This window comes from Neofelis nebulosa, chromosome X (assembly GCF_028018385.1).
Source record: "Neofelis nebulosa isolate mNeoNeb1 chromosome X, mNeoNeb1.pri, whole genome shotgun sequence".
Taxonomy (NCBI): domain Eukaryota; kingdom Metazoa; phylum Chordata; class Mammalia; order Carnivora; family Felidae; genus Neofelis; species Neofelis nebulosa.
The window spans coordinates 123,046,351-123,063,361 of NC_080800.1; the positions used below are offsets into that span (position 1 = coordinate 123,046,351).

At 51.4% G+C, this 17,011-nt stretch overlaps 1 protein-coding gene and 1 long non-coding RNA gene across 16 annotated transcripts in view; one reads left to right on the top strand and one right to left on the bottom strand.

Moving 5' to 3' along the window:
* Positions 1 to 69: 69 nt before the first annotated feature.
* On the bottom strand, positions 70 to 4,856 carry EOLA2 (endothelium and lymphocyte associated ASCH domain 2). 15 transcript variants are annotated; one of them, XM_058712336.1, is made up of 4 exons: positions 4,726 to 4,856; positions 2,170 to 2,317; positions 1,769 to 2,051; positions 70 to 974 (listed from the first exon to the last, which is right to left on the bottom strand). In XM_058712336.1, exons 3-4 carry the CDS (start codon positions 2,019 to 2,021, stop codon positions 658 to 660), a joined length of 570 nt encoding a protein of 189 aa, XP_058568319.1. In that variant the 5' UTR covers positions 2,022 to 2,051; positions 2,170 to 2,317; positions 4,726 to 4,856; the 3' UTR covers positions 70 to 657. The 15 variants fall into 15 exon arrangements, with proteins under 15 accessions (XP_058568319.1, XP_058568320.1, XP_058568324.1 ...); XM_058712337.1 differs by having other exon boundaries at positions 4,722 to 4,853; XM_058712341.1 differs by having other exon boundaries at positions 4,718 to 4,850.
* A 1,345-nt stretch (positions 4,857 to 6,201) lies between these two features.
* Positions 6,202 to 17,011, top strand: part of LOC131502962 (uncharacterized) — a 120,484-nt gene continuing 109,674 nt past the window's right edge. Inside the window, exons 1-2 of the long non-coding RNA XR_009257287.1 lie at positions 6,202 to 6,787; positions 8,022 to 8,207. This is a non-coding gene — a long non-coding RNA (uncharacterized LOC131502962). The remainder of the gene's footprint in view (positions 6,788 to 8,021; positions 8,208 to 17,011) is intronic.

Here is a 17,011-nt window from a genome sequence, read left to right on the forward strand (position 1 = left end):
CAGAAACTTTGCTAAGAAAGCACACAACGACAACAAAAGATTTCCCACAGAATACACAACACGACTTAATCATTTTCCCATCGGTGCTGTATTTAGGATCCTTCCTTTGGCCATGAAGTAGCTAGCTGTGGGATGTGTCGAACACGCATACTTCATGGGCCAAGGGACGTTTTGACAACAGAGCAAGAGTCATTTGTAAGAACAGACGGATGCTGTGTCTCAGTCTGATGCTGTCGTCATGGTGAACGGGGGCACCGTGGCTGGCCACCCCTGCACACCCCTTTAGCGCCCGCTCCCAGCCTTCCCACAAGGTCCCCTGGATGCTGTTCAAACGTCCTATGAGTTCTGAGCAGAACAACGAGAGGAGGAAACACGAACTGGTCGTCTTCAGACCTATGTCTTTGTACGACCCGGAAATCAGAAGGACTCAAGTAGTGGCGGCACCAAGACATTTACTGGCCGCTTCCCCTTTATCCCGAACGTCGAAGTCCTGGAGACTGCCGGCGAGCCCAGATAGGCATCTCACGAGGAAAGTCCCGCCGCCCTGTCCCCTGCATCTGAGTGGAGAGACCTGTTTCCACGAACAGCACACAGTGGCAGGGCCGATTCAGACTGAACCTGGCTTGTAGGTCTGCGGCATGACGGTCAGTGGATGGGTCACGATTTAGCCGGTTTCTCGGTAACCTTCCGCACTCGCCAGGCGTCCTGCCCCAAGGGCATCAGGTGCTCTGGGATGTCTACCTGGAAGATATCCTTTCCGCCTTTCCTGGGTATGGGCTCCAGTAACCACCTGGGGTTTGAAAGCACGGTGAGGTACTTCTGCTTCAGGCTGGTCAGCACAGCTTGATTCTCCAGCGCCACAACCTCATCAGGGGCTAAGTCCTCTGGGCACTGTACAGTTTCCCCAATGTCAACAAGCCCTGAGCACAAAGAGAAGCACACGATGGTTTTTCCTTCCAGAAACCAAGGCCCGCCTGTTGGAGAACATGATTATTCAAAGTTACAACCACCAGAGACCAGGAGGGTCTCCCCAAGGGGACACCGGGTACACTGGGCCCCTCGGACTGAGCATACCCGACACGCCAAAGTCTGCTTCGGGAGTTCTGGGTGAGGCCGAGGGAGGGAGCGAAACAGAGCGGAGGGCCTCGTCCTCAACGACCACCCCCAAATAATGGGCTGGCCCCAGCCAGAGAGCTTAGGGCAACAGGCAGAGGTCAGACCAGAAGGGCCCCAGATGCTGGGCGGAACAGGCACTCAGGTCCCCGAGCACTTCAGCAGGTGGCAGGTGCTCGTGTGGGACCTCCCCCACCGAGGGCTTAGGGGACTCACCCAGGATGCAGAGACAGTGGGGGTGGGGCATCACACAGGAAGGCCGGCAACAGCCCGGGGTCTGGAGTCTGCCCGACCCACTGTGTGCACCGTGCTGCCTCCACGGTCTCTGTCGCACGCACACACGCGGGCACACATGCGCAACCGTGAGCGAAGGTCACATGCACACTTGGAACCTGTCCCTGTCTCTCAGGTCAGAACCGGGCACTGAGGCCCAGAGCGGAAGCAGGGTTCACCTGAAGTCCTGGGACCTCAGCAACTCCCCCCATCCCCAGTCCCAGGGCCCCCTGCTGCCCCGCCGAAGGTGTGCTGCTTAAAGAAAACACGGCCCCCACACCAAGCAGCTCACACAAGGGAACAAGGCACAAAACTCCTGAGCAAGGTCCTGGGGAGTAGCCCTTGGGGGTGTCTCAGCAGCATGCGGCTTCTCATCACTTGCCAGCGATCACGCCACGGCCATACTTTTCCCCTTCCAGAAGCAAAGCCTGAATCTGAGCAGGGGTCATTCCAAGCCTCTCCGCCAGCAGCTCCCTCCATGCGGTGTCTTCCCAGTCCCTGTGAGCAATGTGGATGGCGATGGTACGGTTCCGGTGGCTGCTCAGCAGAGGACGCCAACGCGTCTCCAGGGTCTTGACCCCGTTTAAGACAAAACCTGCATAAGGCTGCCGGAAGGAGAGGCAGCCGAACTTCATCTCCCCAGAGCGCCTTGGGCCTCACCAGGCCTGCGGAGACACAGAACCACGAAGGTCAACAGGCATCGTGCCCAGCGCTCCAAGCTCATGACGTGGGGGCAAGACCTCTCCCCAGGGTCCCCCGGGGGTGCCCTGACACCCCACTGACCTGGACGGTGGGGGAACAGAGAGCCTTGGCTCCTCCTCCTCTGTCACTACACGGTCAGCTGACAGGCACAAAGGAAGGGACCGGCGGTCAGGATGATGTGTCCATCACATGGAGTCGTTGGGGACCTCAGAGAGGAGGGCGGGGATAGCTAGAGAAAGGCATGGCCAGGACAGCCTGTGGTCAGTTCTACATCAGAGGTCACTGAGCCCCAGGAGAGCACAGATGGCGAGGGGCCCCTCGGTTGGACGGCTCAGTGAGCTGGCTCTACCTCTCTCCCAGCACAGACAGGGACATCCTGGGCTTCGCCACCCTGGGGCTGCTGAGCGCAAACCCTTGGTATCCGACCTCAGCTCAGCGCTGGGGGCGCCCTGTGATCGCACATGGTCCTGGCAGCTGTCTCCTCCCGACCCCTTTGGGCACCACCCTCCTCTGACCCCTTCCTGCCCCACTGCTCTCCACCATCAACAGACACCCCCCGACCCTGACCCGGGCCTAGAGAAACCAGGAACCAGAGCAGGAACAACTGGTACCAGGGCGCACACACCGTCTCCATGCCAGGCACTGGGGTGGGCACAATCAACACATCACAGGATTCGATCCTCACATAACCCAGTAAGGCAGCGCTTCGTCACCCTGCTCTATAGCTGAGAAGGAGGCGCCGAGGGATAGAGAGACGGCCCATGATTGCAGGGGACCTGAGTGCACCTACCCCTTGTCCTTGCACCTGGACGAGGGGGTCCCTCCTCCTTGCGCACGGCAGAGCTGTGCAGTGGGAGGAGCATGACCCCGGCCCGAGCCTCAGCTGGGTCCTGGCACCTCAAGGAGCCCCAGTCTCCATCGGGGCTGCAAGGACCGGGGACAAGGTGCAGGGGCACCTAGCCCGGCATGTGGCACCTAACAGGACAGCCACAAACAGTGGCCGCCCCTCATCATTATCATCCTCATCACAGGGCCTGGGGCACTGTGCTGCACTCAGGAGCACCCCGAATCTGGATCATCTCTCCTCCCAGTTCTCGAAGGACATAAACCTGGCCTCAACCCCTCCTCTCGTTTAAGAGAACACATCTACTCTCAAAGATAAGGCCCTGGGATCACCCCTTTCCCAACCCACCGTCCTGCCGCCCTGGCACCACACCCCCTGCGTTCCCTCTGTCTGGGGCTGAGCTGCGCGGCCACCTGCCCTCAGCTGTGCTCTGGGCCAAGCACAGTCCTTCACTGGAGAACCTCACTCCGTCTGCTCTTGCTCAGGCAGCCCTACTCCCCTCCCCTGTGAGTAGATGGTCTCGCTTTCAGAAAGCCACACCTGCACACCCCTCACTGCAGGGACAAAGACCCCCCCCCCCCCAACCCAGCCCCTGAGCCCGCACGTGTCTCCAGCACCTGCCAACTTGTCTAAACCTCTGCATAGCAGAGGTCCCAGGAGCAGCGGTCTACACTCACAGTCTCTACTTCTTCCCCTCGCACTGCCCGCCCTCCTCCATGAACACACCGGTTGCCGCAGGCACCAGCGACCTGCCCCGTGCCTGTCCATCTTCATGGAACTCACGGCCGGACAGCCCTGACGCGACTGACACCCCTCCTTCACTTCTCAGCCTTCCACGTTGCACCTCACTCACGGGTTGGTTCTGCTAACCACATAAGGCCCCAGCCGGCAGCAGAGAAAACCATTTCATGTAAGTGGCTCGTGTTCTCACAGCCTAGCAGACCCGTATCCAACAGGAGAAAGAGGACACCAGGCCCTCACACTGTCACACGGGAAGGATTTTGGGGCCCTACAGTCCAGTTCCCCTCAATCAAATCCTGGAAGTCCCCCCCCCCCCGGGAGGAGTGACAGGGGCAACAGGCTGAACCCCGCACAGCCGGCGGCCTCGGTGAGGTCGCGGCCCTTAAGGGCCCAGCGGGAGGCGGGGAGGGCGGGAATGACTGCGGACCGGTGCCCGTGCAAAGGTATGGTCGCGTTTCTCCGCGCACACGTACGTCGCGGGCATGTGATGGTGGCGGGAGGAGGGGACAGGGAAGGGTGTCCGCGGCCGCTCTGCGCTTGCTTCCAGACCTCTGGTCCGGGAACCCCCAGCCCAGAGGCACCGTCCCGCCGAGGGTCGAGCAGGCCGCAGCCGCACGGGCTTCCTGGCTCCCTTCGTGCGTGGCGGGTCTCCCCGCCCCCGCCCACCGCATGCGCGCTCAGCCGATTCGGCTGCGGCCACCGGGCGGGACCGTCCGCTTCCCGTGACCCTGCGAGGCCACCAGCGCCGGGACGACCGCCTCCCACGCCCAGGCGAGGAGACGACGCGGCCCACCGAGAGAGGACAGAGCGCCCGGTCCGCGTCGTGCCTGTCCCGCCATCGCCGCGGCCCGACACCAGGGACCGCTGACAAGTGCCGGGCGCCGGCAGCCCCTCACCTGACGCACCCGCACAGACGCTGCCGCTCCTTTTTTGCGGGGCATACGCCGGCTCGTACTCACGTAGTTACGTACGCACACGGAGGTACGCAGCACGCCAGGGCGAAAGCCCGTAGGCACGCAGCCAAGCAGTTACGTGGACACGCACTTACGTACACACGCACATAGGCCCGCAGGCCCCGGTCGCTAGGAGACGTCGTTGGACTCAAGGGGCCGGGAGGCGCGCGGGACCATCAGGCTTGATAGGGAGCTGGGGCTGGCGGCTGGAGCGGAACCGGAAGGAGGATAGAAATGGGGGTGGGGCGGTGGGGGGAAGGGGCGGGGCGAGTCGGGTCTGGGGGTGGGGCTGTGGGCGGGGCGGCGGGAGGCCGAGCTGGGGGAGGAGTAGGTGGGGGCGGACCTGTGGGTTAGGAGCTGGGGTAGGAGGAGCCGTGAGACAGGGCTGTGGAAGAAGCTGGCGCCAGTTGTGGGAAAGAGTTGGGGCAGGACCTAGGGCAATGAGCGGGAAGGAGCAGGACGGAGATGGGAAAGCTGCGGAGGAGTAGCTGTGGGAAGAGCAGGGTGGGCCTGGAGAGGTGTAACTGGGGGAGTTGCAGGGGGGAGCTTGGGGTGGAGCCAAAGGGGAAGCTGGGGGACCACTGGGGAGGAGGGCAGAGCTGACAGGAGGAGCTGGAGCAGGGGCAGGATGGAGCTGGGGCAGTGGAGGCGGAGCTGGGAGAAACTGTGAGGGATGGAGTCAGAGGAGCTGGGGACCCCTGGGGGGAGGGCCCTGGGAGGAGCTGAGCGGAGTTGAGAAGCGGAGCTGGAGAGGGGCGGGGTGGAACTGAGGAGGTTGGGTAGGCGGAGCTGGGGCAGGAGGGGGCGGAGCTGAGAGAAAGCTGTGTTGGGGGGGGGTTCAGGGGAGGAGCCAGGGAACCCATGGGTGTGGGGGTAGGGAGGAGCAGAGCGGAGCTGAGAAGGGGAGCTGGAGAGGGGCGGGGTAGAAATGAGTTGTTTGGGTAGCCGGAGCTGGGGCAGGAGGGGGAGAGCTGGGAGGAAGTTGGGAGCTGGGGCTGGGGAGCGGTGGGACCCCTGGGGAGAAGGAGCTGGGGTGGAACTGGGAGGAGCAGGCGGAGAGGGGCGGGGCGGAGCTGGGGGAGGAGTGGGAAGATTTTTGGGGAGGTGGATATGGTGGTGGAGCCATGGGAAGAGCTGGGGAACCTCCTGGGGATGAGGACCTGGGGAGTAGCAGGGCCGTGCTGGGGGACGCTCGAAATGCAGAAGTGGGGGAGTAGGAGGACGAGGCTGGTGGCAAGGTAGGTGGGAGAGCTGGGGATGAGAGAGGCCGGTCTGGGGAAAGGTTGGAGAAGTATCTGGTGCCGGGGGGCGGTGTCGGGCTGGGTGAAAGCTGGGAGGAGAAGGTGGGAAGGTGCCAGGCTGGGGTGGGGTTGAGCAGAACGACGTGGGCGTGGGAAGCTCGAGGCAGAGGGGCGGGGCAGGGCTTGGGGGAGGGGAAAGTTGGGAGGAGGAGCTGGGGCCTGGCGTGGCTCTGGCGGAGCTGGGCGGGGCTGGGTGGAAGCGCTGAGTAGCAGCTTGGGAGGAGCGGGCTGGGGCTGGCGGGTTGCTGAGAGGAGCGTGGCGCGGCTGGGGAGGAGTAGGGCGAGGCGGGCGAAAGCTGGGAGGAGGAGCTGGGGTGTAACAGTGTGGGTGGGTGGAGGGAAAAGCTGGGAGCTGGAGCTGGGGAGGAGCGTGGCTGGGCTTTAGAGGAGGTAGGCGGGAGTGTTAGGATACTTGGGCGGAGGAGGGTAGGACTGGTAGGATAGCTGGCAGGGGCAGCTGGGTCTGAGTAGCGCGGGACAGGTGGGACAGATGGGAGGAGGAGCTGGGGGATAGTGGGCGTGGCTTGGGCGGAGCTACGGTGGAGCGGGGCGGAGCTGGCAAGGCCGGAATATTGGACCTTGGGGACCGCGCGGGGCTGAGCAAAGGTATCTCAGTGGCGCAGACCAGGCAGTGCCCTTTATAAGCGTCCAGTCCGCGCCGCACTCGTAGGCAACAAAGTGGCAGCCCCAGGGTCCTCAGCGACCTGAGGTGACCCTTAAAATGGACCCCGGAGAGCACGGAGGCGGGAAGAGGGTGGTACCTGCAGGTTGAATCCCGCACCTCCGGGCTGAACGCCCAGGCACCCTGGGATGGCCAGTGGGGGCCTGGGGGACGGACTTTATATGAACGTATTTTGCAGGTGAGAAGAAAAAATTCCTACTCTGTTTCCTGCTGCCCCTCAGACCTGACATGTGCCAGACAGAGTCAACCGCCCTGTCAGAGCTGTTTCCTGCCCTCTACCTCTCAGTCAGGGACTCAACACACTCCCTGTCGCCCTGCTTTGTTCCTGGGGTTCCCTTACCCTCACCCTCCTTCCGCATTTGCTTGGTGACCAAATCCGGTGTCCCTGCCTCCCAGATGCCTGATTAGAATAGATGCTCCTCTTCTTGTCCCCACTGCTACTTCCTGAGTTCAGGTCTGAGGTCTGGGGCTTTTTACCTGAGCCCCCACACCGGCCTGGATGCCTCCTGTCTTTCTTCCTCTGTAGGGGTAACTTCAAAAACATTCAGGTCACTCCTGGTACTTCAGAGTGGCCTGCAAGTGAGTTTTTCCTGAACACTTTTTTCAAAGCACGAGAATCTCTTTTTCCTCAGCTACCCTGCTCTCACTCAGTAACCCACCCCTGCCAATGGAACAAAATCCGCAAGGAGAAGTAGAGGGACTACAGATATAATCCTTAAGGAAACAAAGTTTCTGGAAGAGTGTCCTGTATCTCTAGTGTTTCCTGAATTCTCTCATAGCTAGGGACTTTTTTCATATAACTCAGGCAGATTTTTAACCCCTCTCTGGCCCTCGTGTGATCCCAGCCAACCCTGTAGCTTAACCATGCTTCCTAAAACACAACTTTGCCCAGAGGTTGCCCTCGCTCCTAATTCTTGGCATTTAAGTGCCTGAACCTCTCTGGCCTCGGTTTGTCCAGGTGTCAAATGAGGATAATATAAACAATCCTCAGGTTGTGGGATTACTATGAGCACTGAATGAGCCCAGCTCAGCCATATATAACATGGCCTTGTTCAAGGGAGTCGTCTGTCTCCTTGGGCATAGCTGCCCCTCTAGTCTCACTGCCTGGACCCTTCCCCAGTTCCCAGCACTCAGTGACTGTGCCCTCCACACTGCTCTCTCATGGCAGATACTCTCCCTCACTTCCTGTGTGTGGCCTCATGAAGCTTCCCCTAACAGTCTGAGCCGGGTGTCAGGGCCTGCTCCTTCTTCCTGACAACTTTCCAGAATCCTGTCTATGGTACTCCTTTTGTGCAAGGTTACTTTGGCTTTTTCTGTTTTGCATGTGTATGTGTGTGCCCAGTTATTGCAGCTAGACTGGAATCTCTCTGAAAACAAGGACTCTGTCCACTTCACCTTTGTGCTGTCCCCAGAGCCTGCCTCTGCCAGAGGAGACACTCACTAGATGTAAATGATGGCGATGAACTGTCCAGTTTGAATCATCCAGGATTCATCGACTCTCTACCATGATGAGCTACTGTACCACGCTGGGCTTCAGCAGATGAGTGACATAGGCCCTGACCCGGAGTCGGTGCATGCTAGTTGGATAAGAAAGGCAAGTATGTCAATAACTCTCATTTGAGGTAGGACCAGACACTGTCCACAGAAAGAACTGTGAAGTGCTACAAGGCCTCAGGAGAGGCCAGAATGCACCTCACTGGGAGATCAGGAAGTTTTCAGAAGCAGGCTGGTTCTGAGCTGCGCACTGAAGAATAGGCAGAGTTTGGAAGGTGTTGATACAGGAGTCCAGTCCTGGGAAGTCAGCTTTAGACTGGGAAAACAGGAGATTAGAGGCAATAAGGAAGAATATCCCAGGTAAAGGTGCTTCTCGCATCCTGTCTCCTCTGGTGCTTGAATCAACCTGGCAAGCTAGGTGCTGATAGATCCACTCGATGGATGAGGAAACCAAGAGCACAGAGGCCAAGGGACTGGGCTAAGATCTCTCATTCGGCTGGGGGTGGGGGAGAGCTGGGATTTAAACTCAGGATCGGCCAACCCAGAGTCCACGTGGCTACCAGACAGGTTGGGAACACAGGATGCACACTCTAAGCCTGGTGCTAAGGCCATCAGCCTGCTACCCTGAGTTATGCTTCTGAAGTATATGGCTGATCCCGGGCCTTGTGTGTGTTATTTCCCATCTGGAAGGCAAGGGGCTCAGCCTCTGACCACTCCTATTCCTTCCAGCTCTTGTGCAGTGTGATTCAGGGACTTTGAATTATTTCACTTGCCTGTGAGCTGGTCTACTCCTTTTAGATCACAGGAGGGACTATTGCACTTGAATCAAGACAGTATGCGTTTCACAGAATGTACTTTATGGTGGCTGTGAAAGAGTCAATTCCGTTTACTCAGCTGTGGCTGGTGCTCTCTGGAGTGCAAGGAAAGACCGAACCAAAGGGAAGATTAATGGCTGGCTGTGAGACACAGCCACCCAAAGGCACCGTCCTTAGATTTTCATCCCCATTTGTGTAGTTGAGAAGTGTCAAATCAGGCATATGCATTTAGTTCTGCACTTGAGTTTCCTGCTGACGGATTCTGCAGAATGACTCAGGGTAGCAGAGTTTCTGTCAAATCTATTGCTTGCTTCTGGGGATCTGTGTGGTCCAGAGCCAGGTGACTTTACCATATACGTCTTCCTACTAGGATAGAGCAGGGCTTGGACAAGGGCTGGTATGGAGGTGAGGGACTACAAGCGTCATCTGTAGTCCTACAAATCTGCCCTCTGAGACATTTTTTTATTCTATTTTTTAATGTGTACTTATTTATTTAGAGGGGAGGTGCAGAGAGAGAGAGAAAGAGAGAGAGAGAGAGAGAGAGAGAGAGAGAGAGAGAGAATCCCAAGCAGGTTCTGTGGGTCAGCGCAGAGCCTGATGCGGGGATCGAACTCACAAACCATGAGACCATGACCTGAGCTGAAACCAAGTCAGATGCCTAACTGACTGAGCCCCCCAGGTGCCTCTGCTTCTTCAGACCTTGAAATGCTTGCCTGTGTCCTCTTCTCCTTCCTTCTCCAGTCCTAGCGAAACTACTTTTTGGAGTCCATCCTATTTGTAAAATGACTGTTATTCATATCGAATTAATCCCAAAGTAGTACCATCAATTTCCCTTTAAAATACCAACAAGACCACCGCTTTAAACTGTTGATACACGAGGGGGTGCCTGGGTGACTCAGTCGGTTAAGTGTCAGACTTCCACTCAGGTCATGATCTCACCGTTCTGGAGTTCGAGCCCTGCATCAGGCTCTGTGCTGACAGCTCAGAGCCTGGAGCCTGCTCTGGGAGATTCTGTGTCTCCCTCTCTCTCTCTGCCCCTCCCCTGCTCATGCCCTGTCTCTCTCTTTCTCTCTCAAATATAAATAAACATTAACAAATTTTAAACTGTTGGTACATGAGGGAGAGAGAAGAGTCGGTGAGAGTCAGCGTGTTCTGAGAGTTCACACTGTATGCAGAGAGGTAGTTTGCCGCAGCTCCTGTGCTGCCGTTTCCACTGTGGTAAAACAAAGCTGGCATTCCCGCTAGGCTTTGCAGTTCATAGCTTGCTTACCCGTGGGTCCTTAGGAAGAAAGCCCCTCTGGGTCCTTTTCCTCATCCTAGTACCACATTGGATTCTCCTGGGGCTTTGGCAGTGACATTATCATTCTCTTCACTTTAGAGATGAGGCACCTGAGATTCAGAGAGAGGAAGTGATTTACCTCCAGATGCGCAGTGAGTGACCGAGGCAGGACTGCTTGAGTCCAACTATGGTGACCTGCTTCCCCTACCCATGGAGGGTTGTGGTTGAATATGCTACCTAGAAGGCCCTTTCGAGCTTGAGCAACATTTGATGCTGTGAGTGTACTGTTTGGGAATTCAGTCTTGACCCATTCAGACTTATTTCTTGGCTGCTTCTCTGGTTCCTGGCCTGCTCAATTTGGTTCTGTACCTGCCCAACACAGTTGCTCTCCGCCTGTGGTTCAAGAAGCCCAACTCTTCTGAAGTAATTCTTCCACTGCATTTGGTGTCTACCCCCACTCATGCTAGACTGTTCATGTCGGTCATGGGAAAAAGACACTCTGTCATTTGCGTACTTGTGTTGGGGCCCAGCTCAGGCTGTCTTCTCATTCCTACGTCACATGCTAACCACTCATTCCCAAGTACTTTGGCATGCTGGTTATCTGGAATTCATCCTGGTTTCCTTGTCCTTGCTTCTGCTTATATACACTCCTCCCTTCTGCCACATTATCTGGGTCCCAGGCCTTTTCTGTGTTTGATTTTTCTTCTGTAACTCCCTGGGCTAGACACAGAGGCACAGTGAAGCTAATCAAGTTTAAGACTCAGCTTCAGGGTCACTTGCTTGCACAGGCCTGGGAGAGACCCTAACGTTATGGTTTATGCTAGTCATACGGCTTATAAAATCCACAGAAAACGAAATTTTAGCTTCTCAGGGCACCTGTCTTTCCATTCTGTTGCCTCCATTATTCTTGCTGTTGTGTTGGGTGGCAATGCAGCGGCCGTGGGCATATTGAGAATCTGACTAAGGAGATGATAAATGGGGATATACTTAGTGTGCATTTGGAGAGTCCTATTTAAGGGGCTCACAATCAATTCCATACATGTTTGGGTTATTGCTAGCTGCCCTATATTGAAGTAACTTTCAGGAACACCTATGCTTTCTGTACCATTGCACACAGTGTCGGGAAAAAAGGTATGAGGTTGTAGAGGACTGGGGTGTCGTGTCTTGGAGAACTCAGTGCTGGAAGTGTGTCGGCAGTAGAGGAGAATCAAGGTTCACGGTGGACCGAGCCGGAAGCTAGTCTGTGGGAAACTCTTCCAGTCACAAATCAGATCTGTAAAATTGACCAACACAAGTTCCATCCTGTCAGGAAAATTCTCAGTGTGCAGCGTATGCAATCATAAACACAGCACACATTTATGTTAACATTTGGACGGGCCTGTATGAAGTGAAGTTTTCCAGAATTCTTGTGACTGTGAGGCACACACCTGTATCAGAACTACAGACGTTGAGCGGCATGCTGAAAAGAGTTCATGTAGCTGGACTGAGACTGCTGTCCTTTCAAAAGCTCTGCTTGCAAGGCTGGCTTCTGGGGACTTGGCCTTCAGAGGGTGTCCAGGCAATAGTAAACTGGTAAGAAGGCTCACTGTGTGCAGACTGTTTATACAAACTACATGGTTTATGCTGAACACCTACTTTCCTTCTGGGAGTCTGAAATTTTGGTGCATGCTAGCTAGGCAGACAGTTCCTATGTGACCAGCCCTGACTACAACCCCGGGGCACTGAGTTTGGGCTTCCCTGGGCAGAAATGTCACATCCTTGTCACTGTATGTTCATTGCTGAAGGAATCATGTGGTCTGCGTGGCCCCTCATGGGAGGGATAGAGGATAAGGAGTCTGCACAGGAATTCCTCCAGGCTTTCCTTGTGTCTTATCCTCTTGCGATCTGCCTGTGTGTCCTTACTATGTTGCTGTAATGCATTTTAGGTGTGAGTACAACTGTATTCTAAGTCCTGTGAGTCTCCCACTATGATAGACAAGAAAAGTAGGAATAACGTATTGCAGAAATATGTCAGGCAATTATTTAATAAAATATACTTTTATTTATTATGTCATTTTTTTCTGAATTTTGAGATGTGCCTCACATTTGTTGACTTTTTCAAATGTGTGTTTCATTGTATTTCTTCTCTCATTTTAAATATTCACTTCTGTTACCAATCATGTATTGATATTTTTGTATTCTTATCCTTGGAGAGGGCCCCAAGTGTTATAAGCTTCCGGTTCCACAGAACCTGGATCTGCCTCTGTTGTGGATCCAAGACTTGTGACTTCTTGTTGATTTTGTTATTGTCACCCCATATTTCACAGGTGGGAGATTAAAACTGAAAGGGGGAAGTCAAGTATATGTGGCAAAACTGGGATAGGATCCAGGTCTTCCAACTCCCAATTTAACACTCTTATCCTTCCATTCAGTAAAGCATTTTGATGATTTATCTGTAAACAATGGTCAGGGTGCATTGGACATAGACTGGGTGGCACTTGGAAGACTGAAGTTCTACTCCCTTCTTTCAGTAGATGGGTCATCTTCTATGAGTCCTTCCCTTCCTGGGACATATTTTCTGCTTTTGTAAAACAAAGGCACTGGAATAGATGCTCTTTAGAGTAGAGGCCTTTCTCTCTTTGATGTTCCATGAGTCTGTCATTCTAGAAATGCTGGAGTCACGCAATCATAGTTGAAACCATTTATCTTCTTGTCCTTGGGTCTTCTCTATCTCTAAAACAGAAGTAAAATACCTACGTCTCTCAGTTGTTGTCAGCCCCCTGGCACCATTCCTGGTAGAGCAGGTGATCAAAAGTTGCTTCCATCCTTTGGTCCAGTCAGGAACAAAGGTTGTGGTGTATAATTCTCACTCCTCCCCTTTGGAATCAGAGGATCTTTGATCAGCAAACCAAATTTTTTTTTTTAAAAAAAAATTTTTTTTTTAACGTTTATTTATTTTTGAGACAGAGAGAGACAGAGCATGAACGGGGGAGGGGCAGAGAGAGAGGGAGACACAGAACCGGAAGCAGGCTCCAGGCTCTGGGCCATCAGCCCAGAGCCCGACGCGGGGCTCGAACTCACGGACCGTGAGATCGTGACCTGAGCTGAAGTCGGACGCTTAACCGACTGAGCCACCCAGGCGCCCCACCAAATTTTTTTAAAAAAAGAAATACACACACACACACACACACACTCTGCTTCTGAAACTTTTAAAAATGGAAATGTAATTTGCAAACAGAAAAAAAAGCACAAATATTAAGTGAATAGATTAGTGGATATTCACAAAGTTAACATACCAGTAACACATATTTATATTAAGAAATAGAACACTGCTAGAACTGCCTTGTGATCTCCTCCAGGTCACTCCTTCTGCCCAAAGGTAACCACCACTTTGGCTTGTTACATCTTATGGAATCCTACATTATGTACTGTTATTATTGTCTGGATTCTCAACACTTAATATTGTTTGTGAGATTCATCCGTATTGTTGCATGAACAGTATCTCCTTGATTCTCGTTGCCATACAGTATACTGGTTTATGACTACACTGTGATTTATCTATTCCACTGTTTGTGGACATTGGCATGGTTTCCAGCCTTTTGTTGTTACAAATAAAGCTGCTAGGAATATCCTTGTATTTACTTTCTTTGGCAAATATATGTTTCTGTTGCATATATGTCTAGAGGTGTAATTGATGATTTATAGGATGTGACCAAGTTTAACTTTAGCAGATACTGCCAAATAGCTTTCCAAAGTGGTTGTAGCAACTTCTATACTACCACCAGCAGGGTGTGAGTTCCAGTTAGTCTCCATCCTTGATAGCACACGTTGTCACTTAGGTGGGTTGCAGGGGGATCTTATTTTGGTTTGTTTGTTTACATAGATCAGACTTCTGTGGTGTACAATTTCATGACTTTGGACAGAAGTGCAGAGCCATGAATCCGTTACTACCAAGATACAGAAAAGTTCCCTCACCCTCCCCCCCCAAATGGCCTGGCACCACCTCTTTGTGTTCTACTCCTCCCCCATTCTCAGACCCTGGCAGCCACTGCCCTAATCTCCATCCCTATAATTTTACCTTTTCCAGATTCTCGAGTAAATGGAATCAAATGGTATATAGTCTTTTGGATCTGGCTTCTTTTACTAAGCAAAATGCCTTTGAGTTTCATCTGTGTGGTTGTTGTGTATCAGTAGCTCACTGCTTTTTATTGGTGGGTAGTCATCCATTGTACGGATGCACCACATTTTGTTTATCTGTTCAACAGTTGAAGGACATTTGGTTTGTTTCCAGTTTTTGGTCTATTGTTGTAAATATTCATATAGAGGTTTTTGTGTGGATATAAGTTTTCATTTCTCCTGAGTAAATATCCAGAGGTGGGGATTGCTGTAACTTCCACCACCAGCAAGGTATAGAACTGTACCATCACCACATCATCCTCATACCTCATGGTACCCCTTTATATCCTCACTCACTTCCTACTCCACATCCCTTACCCCTGGCGACTACTATTTTATTCTGCATCTCTGTCGCTGTGCTATACCAAGAATGTTATTTACATGGACTCATATGGCACAGTATGTACCTTTTGATAATGGCTTTTTTTTCACTCAGCATAATTCCCTGGAGGTTCATTCAAGTTGCTGCCATGTATCAATGGTCCACTTCTTTTTATTGCTGGATAGCATTTAATAGTAGTGATGTATCACAATTTAACCGTTTACACACTTCAGTAGTTTTCATTTTTTGGCCATTTAATGAATAAAGCTGCTATAAACATTCATCTACAGGTTTCTGCACTAACGTAAGTTTTCATTTCTTTGCAATAAATGCCCAAGAATGTGATTGCTGGGTCATCGAGTAAATACATTTTTAGTATTTAAATAAATTGCCAAACTAATTTTCAGAGTGGCTGTACCATTTTATATTCTGACCATCAATGTATGGAGATCCATTTTCTTGGCATCCTCACTAGCAATTTGGTGTCACAGTTTATTATTTTATTCACTTGGATAGGCTTGTAGTAATGTCTCATTATGGTTATAATTTGCATTTTCTTGAAAGGCTAATGATGTTGAATATCTTTTCATGTGCTTCTTTGCCTCTGTGTGTCCTCTGCGGTTAAATGTCTCTTCCTGTCTTTTGCCCATCTCCTAATAGAATGAGTTTTTTGATGCTGAGTTTTGAGATTCTTTATATACTCCAGATACAAGTCCTTTGTGGGACATAGAATTTTCACACTTTTCTTCCAGTCTGTAATTTGTCTTTTCATCTCCTCTTTAGTGTCTTCTATAGATTGGAGGTTTTTAGATTTGATGAGGTACAGTTTATCAATTTTTACTTTTGCGTGTCATGCTTTCAATCCATTGGGCATCTTTGTGTAGGTATATTCTCTATTCTCTATTGTCTTCTGCTGATGTATGTGTCTCTACCTCCCCCAGTACAAGACTTTATTATTGTTATTGTTGAATTTGGAGAGTTGTTCATATGTTTTGGATATAAGACCTTCTTCAGCTATGTCATTTGCAAATATTTTTCCCAGTCTGTGATTATTCTTTTCATTCTCTTAAACAATGTTCTTTACCTTTTTTTTTTTCTATTGATTTCTAGCATGGCCTGAGACCATACGTTTAATGATTGCTGTTACTTAAAATTCATTGAGGTTTTTTTCTATGGCCCACACAATAGTTGATCTTTATGAACGTTCCATGTGTGAGAAAAGAATGTGCTGGGTGGGATTTTGTACACCAGTTTCGTCAGATTGGTTGCTGTGCTGTCCAGGTAATCTGCAACTTTACTCATTTTTTGCCTGTGTTTCTGTCAGTTTCTGAGAGGAGTGTGGAAGTCTCCAACTGTAATTGCATATTTGTCTTTTTTCTCCTTATAGTAGTGTCATTTTTAGTGCATTTTTAAGCTCTGTTAAGTGAGCACATTTTTATGATTTTTATCTTATTGGAGAGTTGACCTCTTTCTTGTGTAATGTCCCTCTTCATTTCTGATAATATTCTTTATTCCGAGGTTTTTGTCTGAGGTTACTCTAGCTACTCCACAATATTTTGCTACTATTGTTGCTTTATACTTCTCTTTTAGATAAATTAAATATAAGAAAAATCTGTTTTACCTTCATTTCTTTCTTTTTAGCACTCTTGATTTGTTTGTGAAGATCCATGTTTCAGACTAATGTATTACTTCAGCTTGAAAAGTTACTTCAAATTTTTTGTTGAGTAGGACTACTGGCTATGATTTCCATCATTATTTGTGGTCTTCTGAGAAAGTCTTTATTTCTCTGTCATTTTGAAAATTAGCCTTACGGAGATATAATTTACATACTGTAAAATTCACCCTCTCACATGTATACTTCAGTGACATTTGATCAATTTGCAAAGTTGGGGAACTCTCACCAAAATCCACTTTTAGAGCATTGCTATCACCCCCAGAGACCCCTCATACCATGTCAATCATCTTCTCACCCCCATTTCAGGTAACCACTAATCTGCTTTCTTCCCCCTTCCAGTTTTATTGAGATATAACTGACATACATCATTGTTTACATTTTTTTTCTGTTTTATTTTAGAGAGAGAGAGAGAGAGCACACACATGAGTCAGGGAGAGGGGCAGAGAGAGAGGAAGAGAAAATCCTAAGCAGGCCCCACGCTCAGCACAGAGCCTAACGTGGGGCTCGATCCCATGACGCTGGGACCATGACTTGAGTTGAAATCAAGAGTCAGATGCTCAACCAAGCCGCCCAGCCACCCCCATCATTGTATACGTTTAAGCTGTAGAAATCTGCTTTCTATGCCTATAGATTTGCTTCTTTGGAATTTCCATATAAATTGA

Bases quoted from the DNA above. Each gene is read 5' to 3' on its own strand.
- EOLA2 (XM_058712335.1), bottom strand. From the start codon at position 2,021: ATGAAGTTCGGCTGCCTCTCCTTCCGGCAGCCTTATGCAGGTTTTGTC. The intron at 975-1,768 runs GCAAGTGATGAG...GTTCTCCAACAG, and splicing joins TGGCCGTGGCGTGATCGCTG to GCGGGCCTTGGTTTCTGGAA.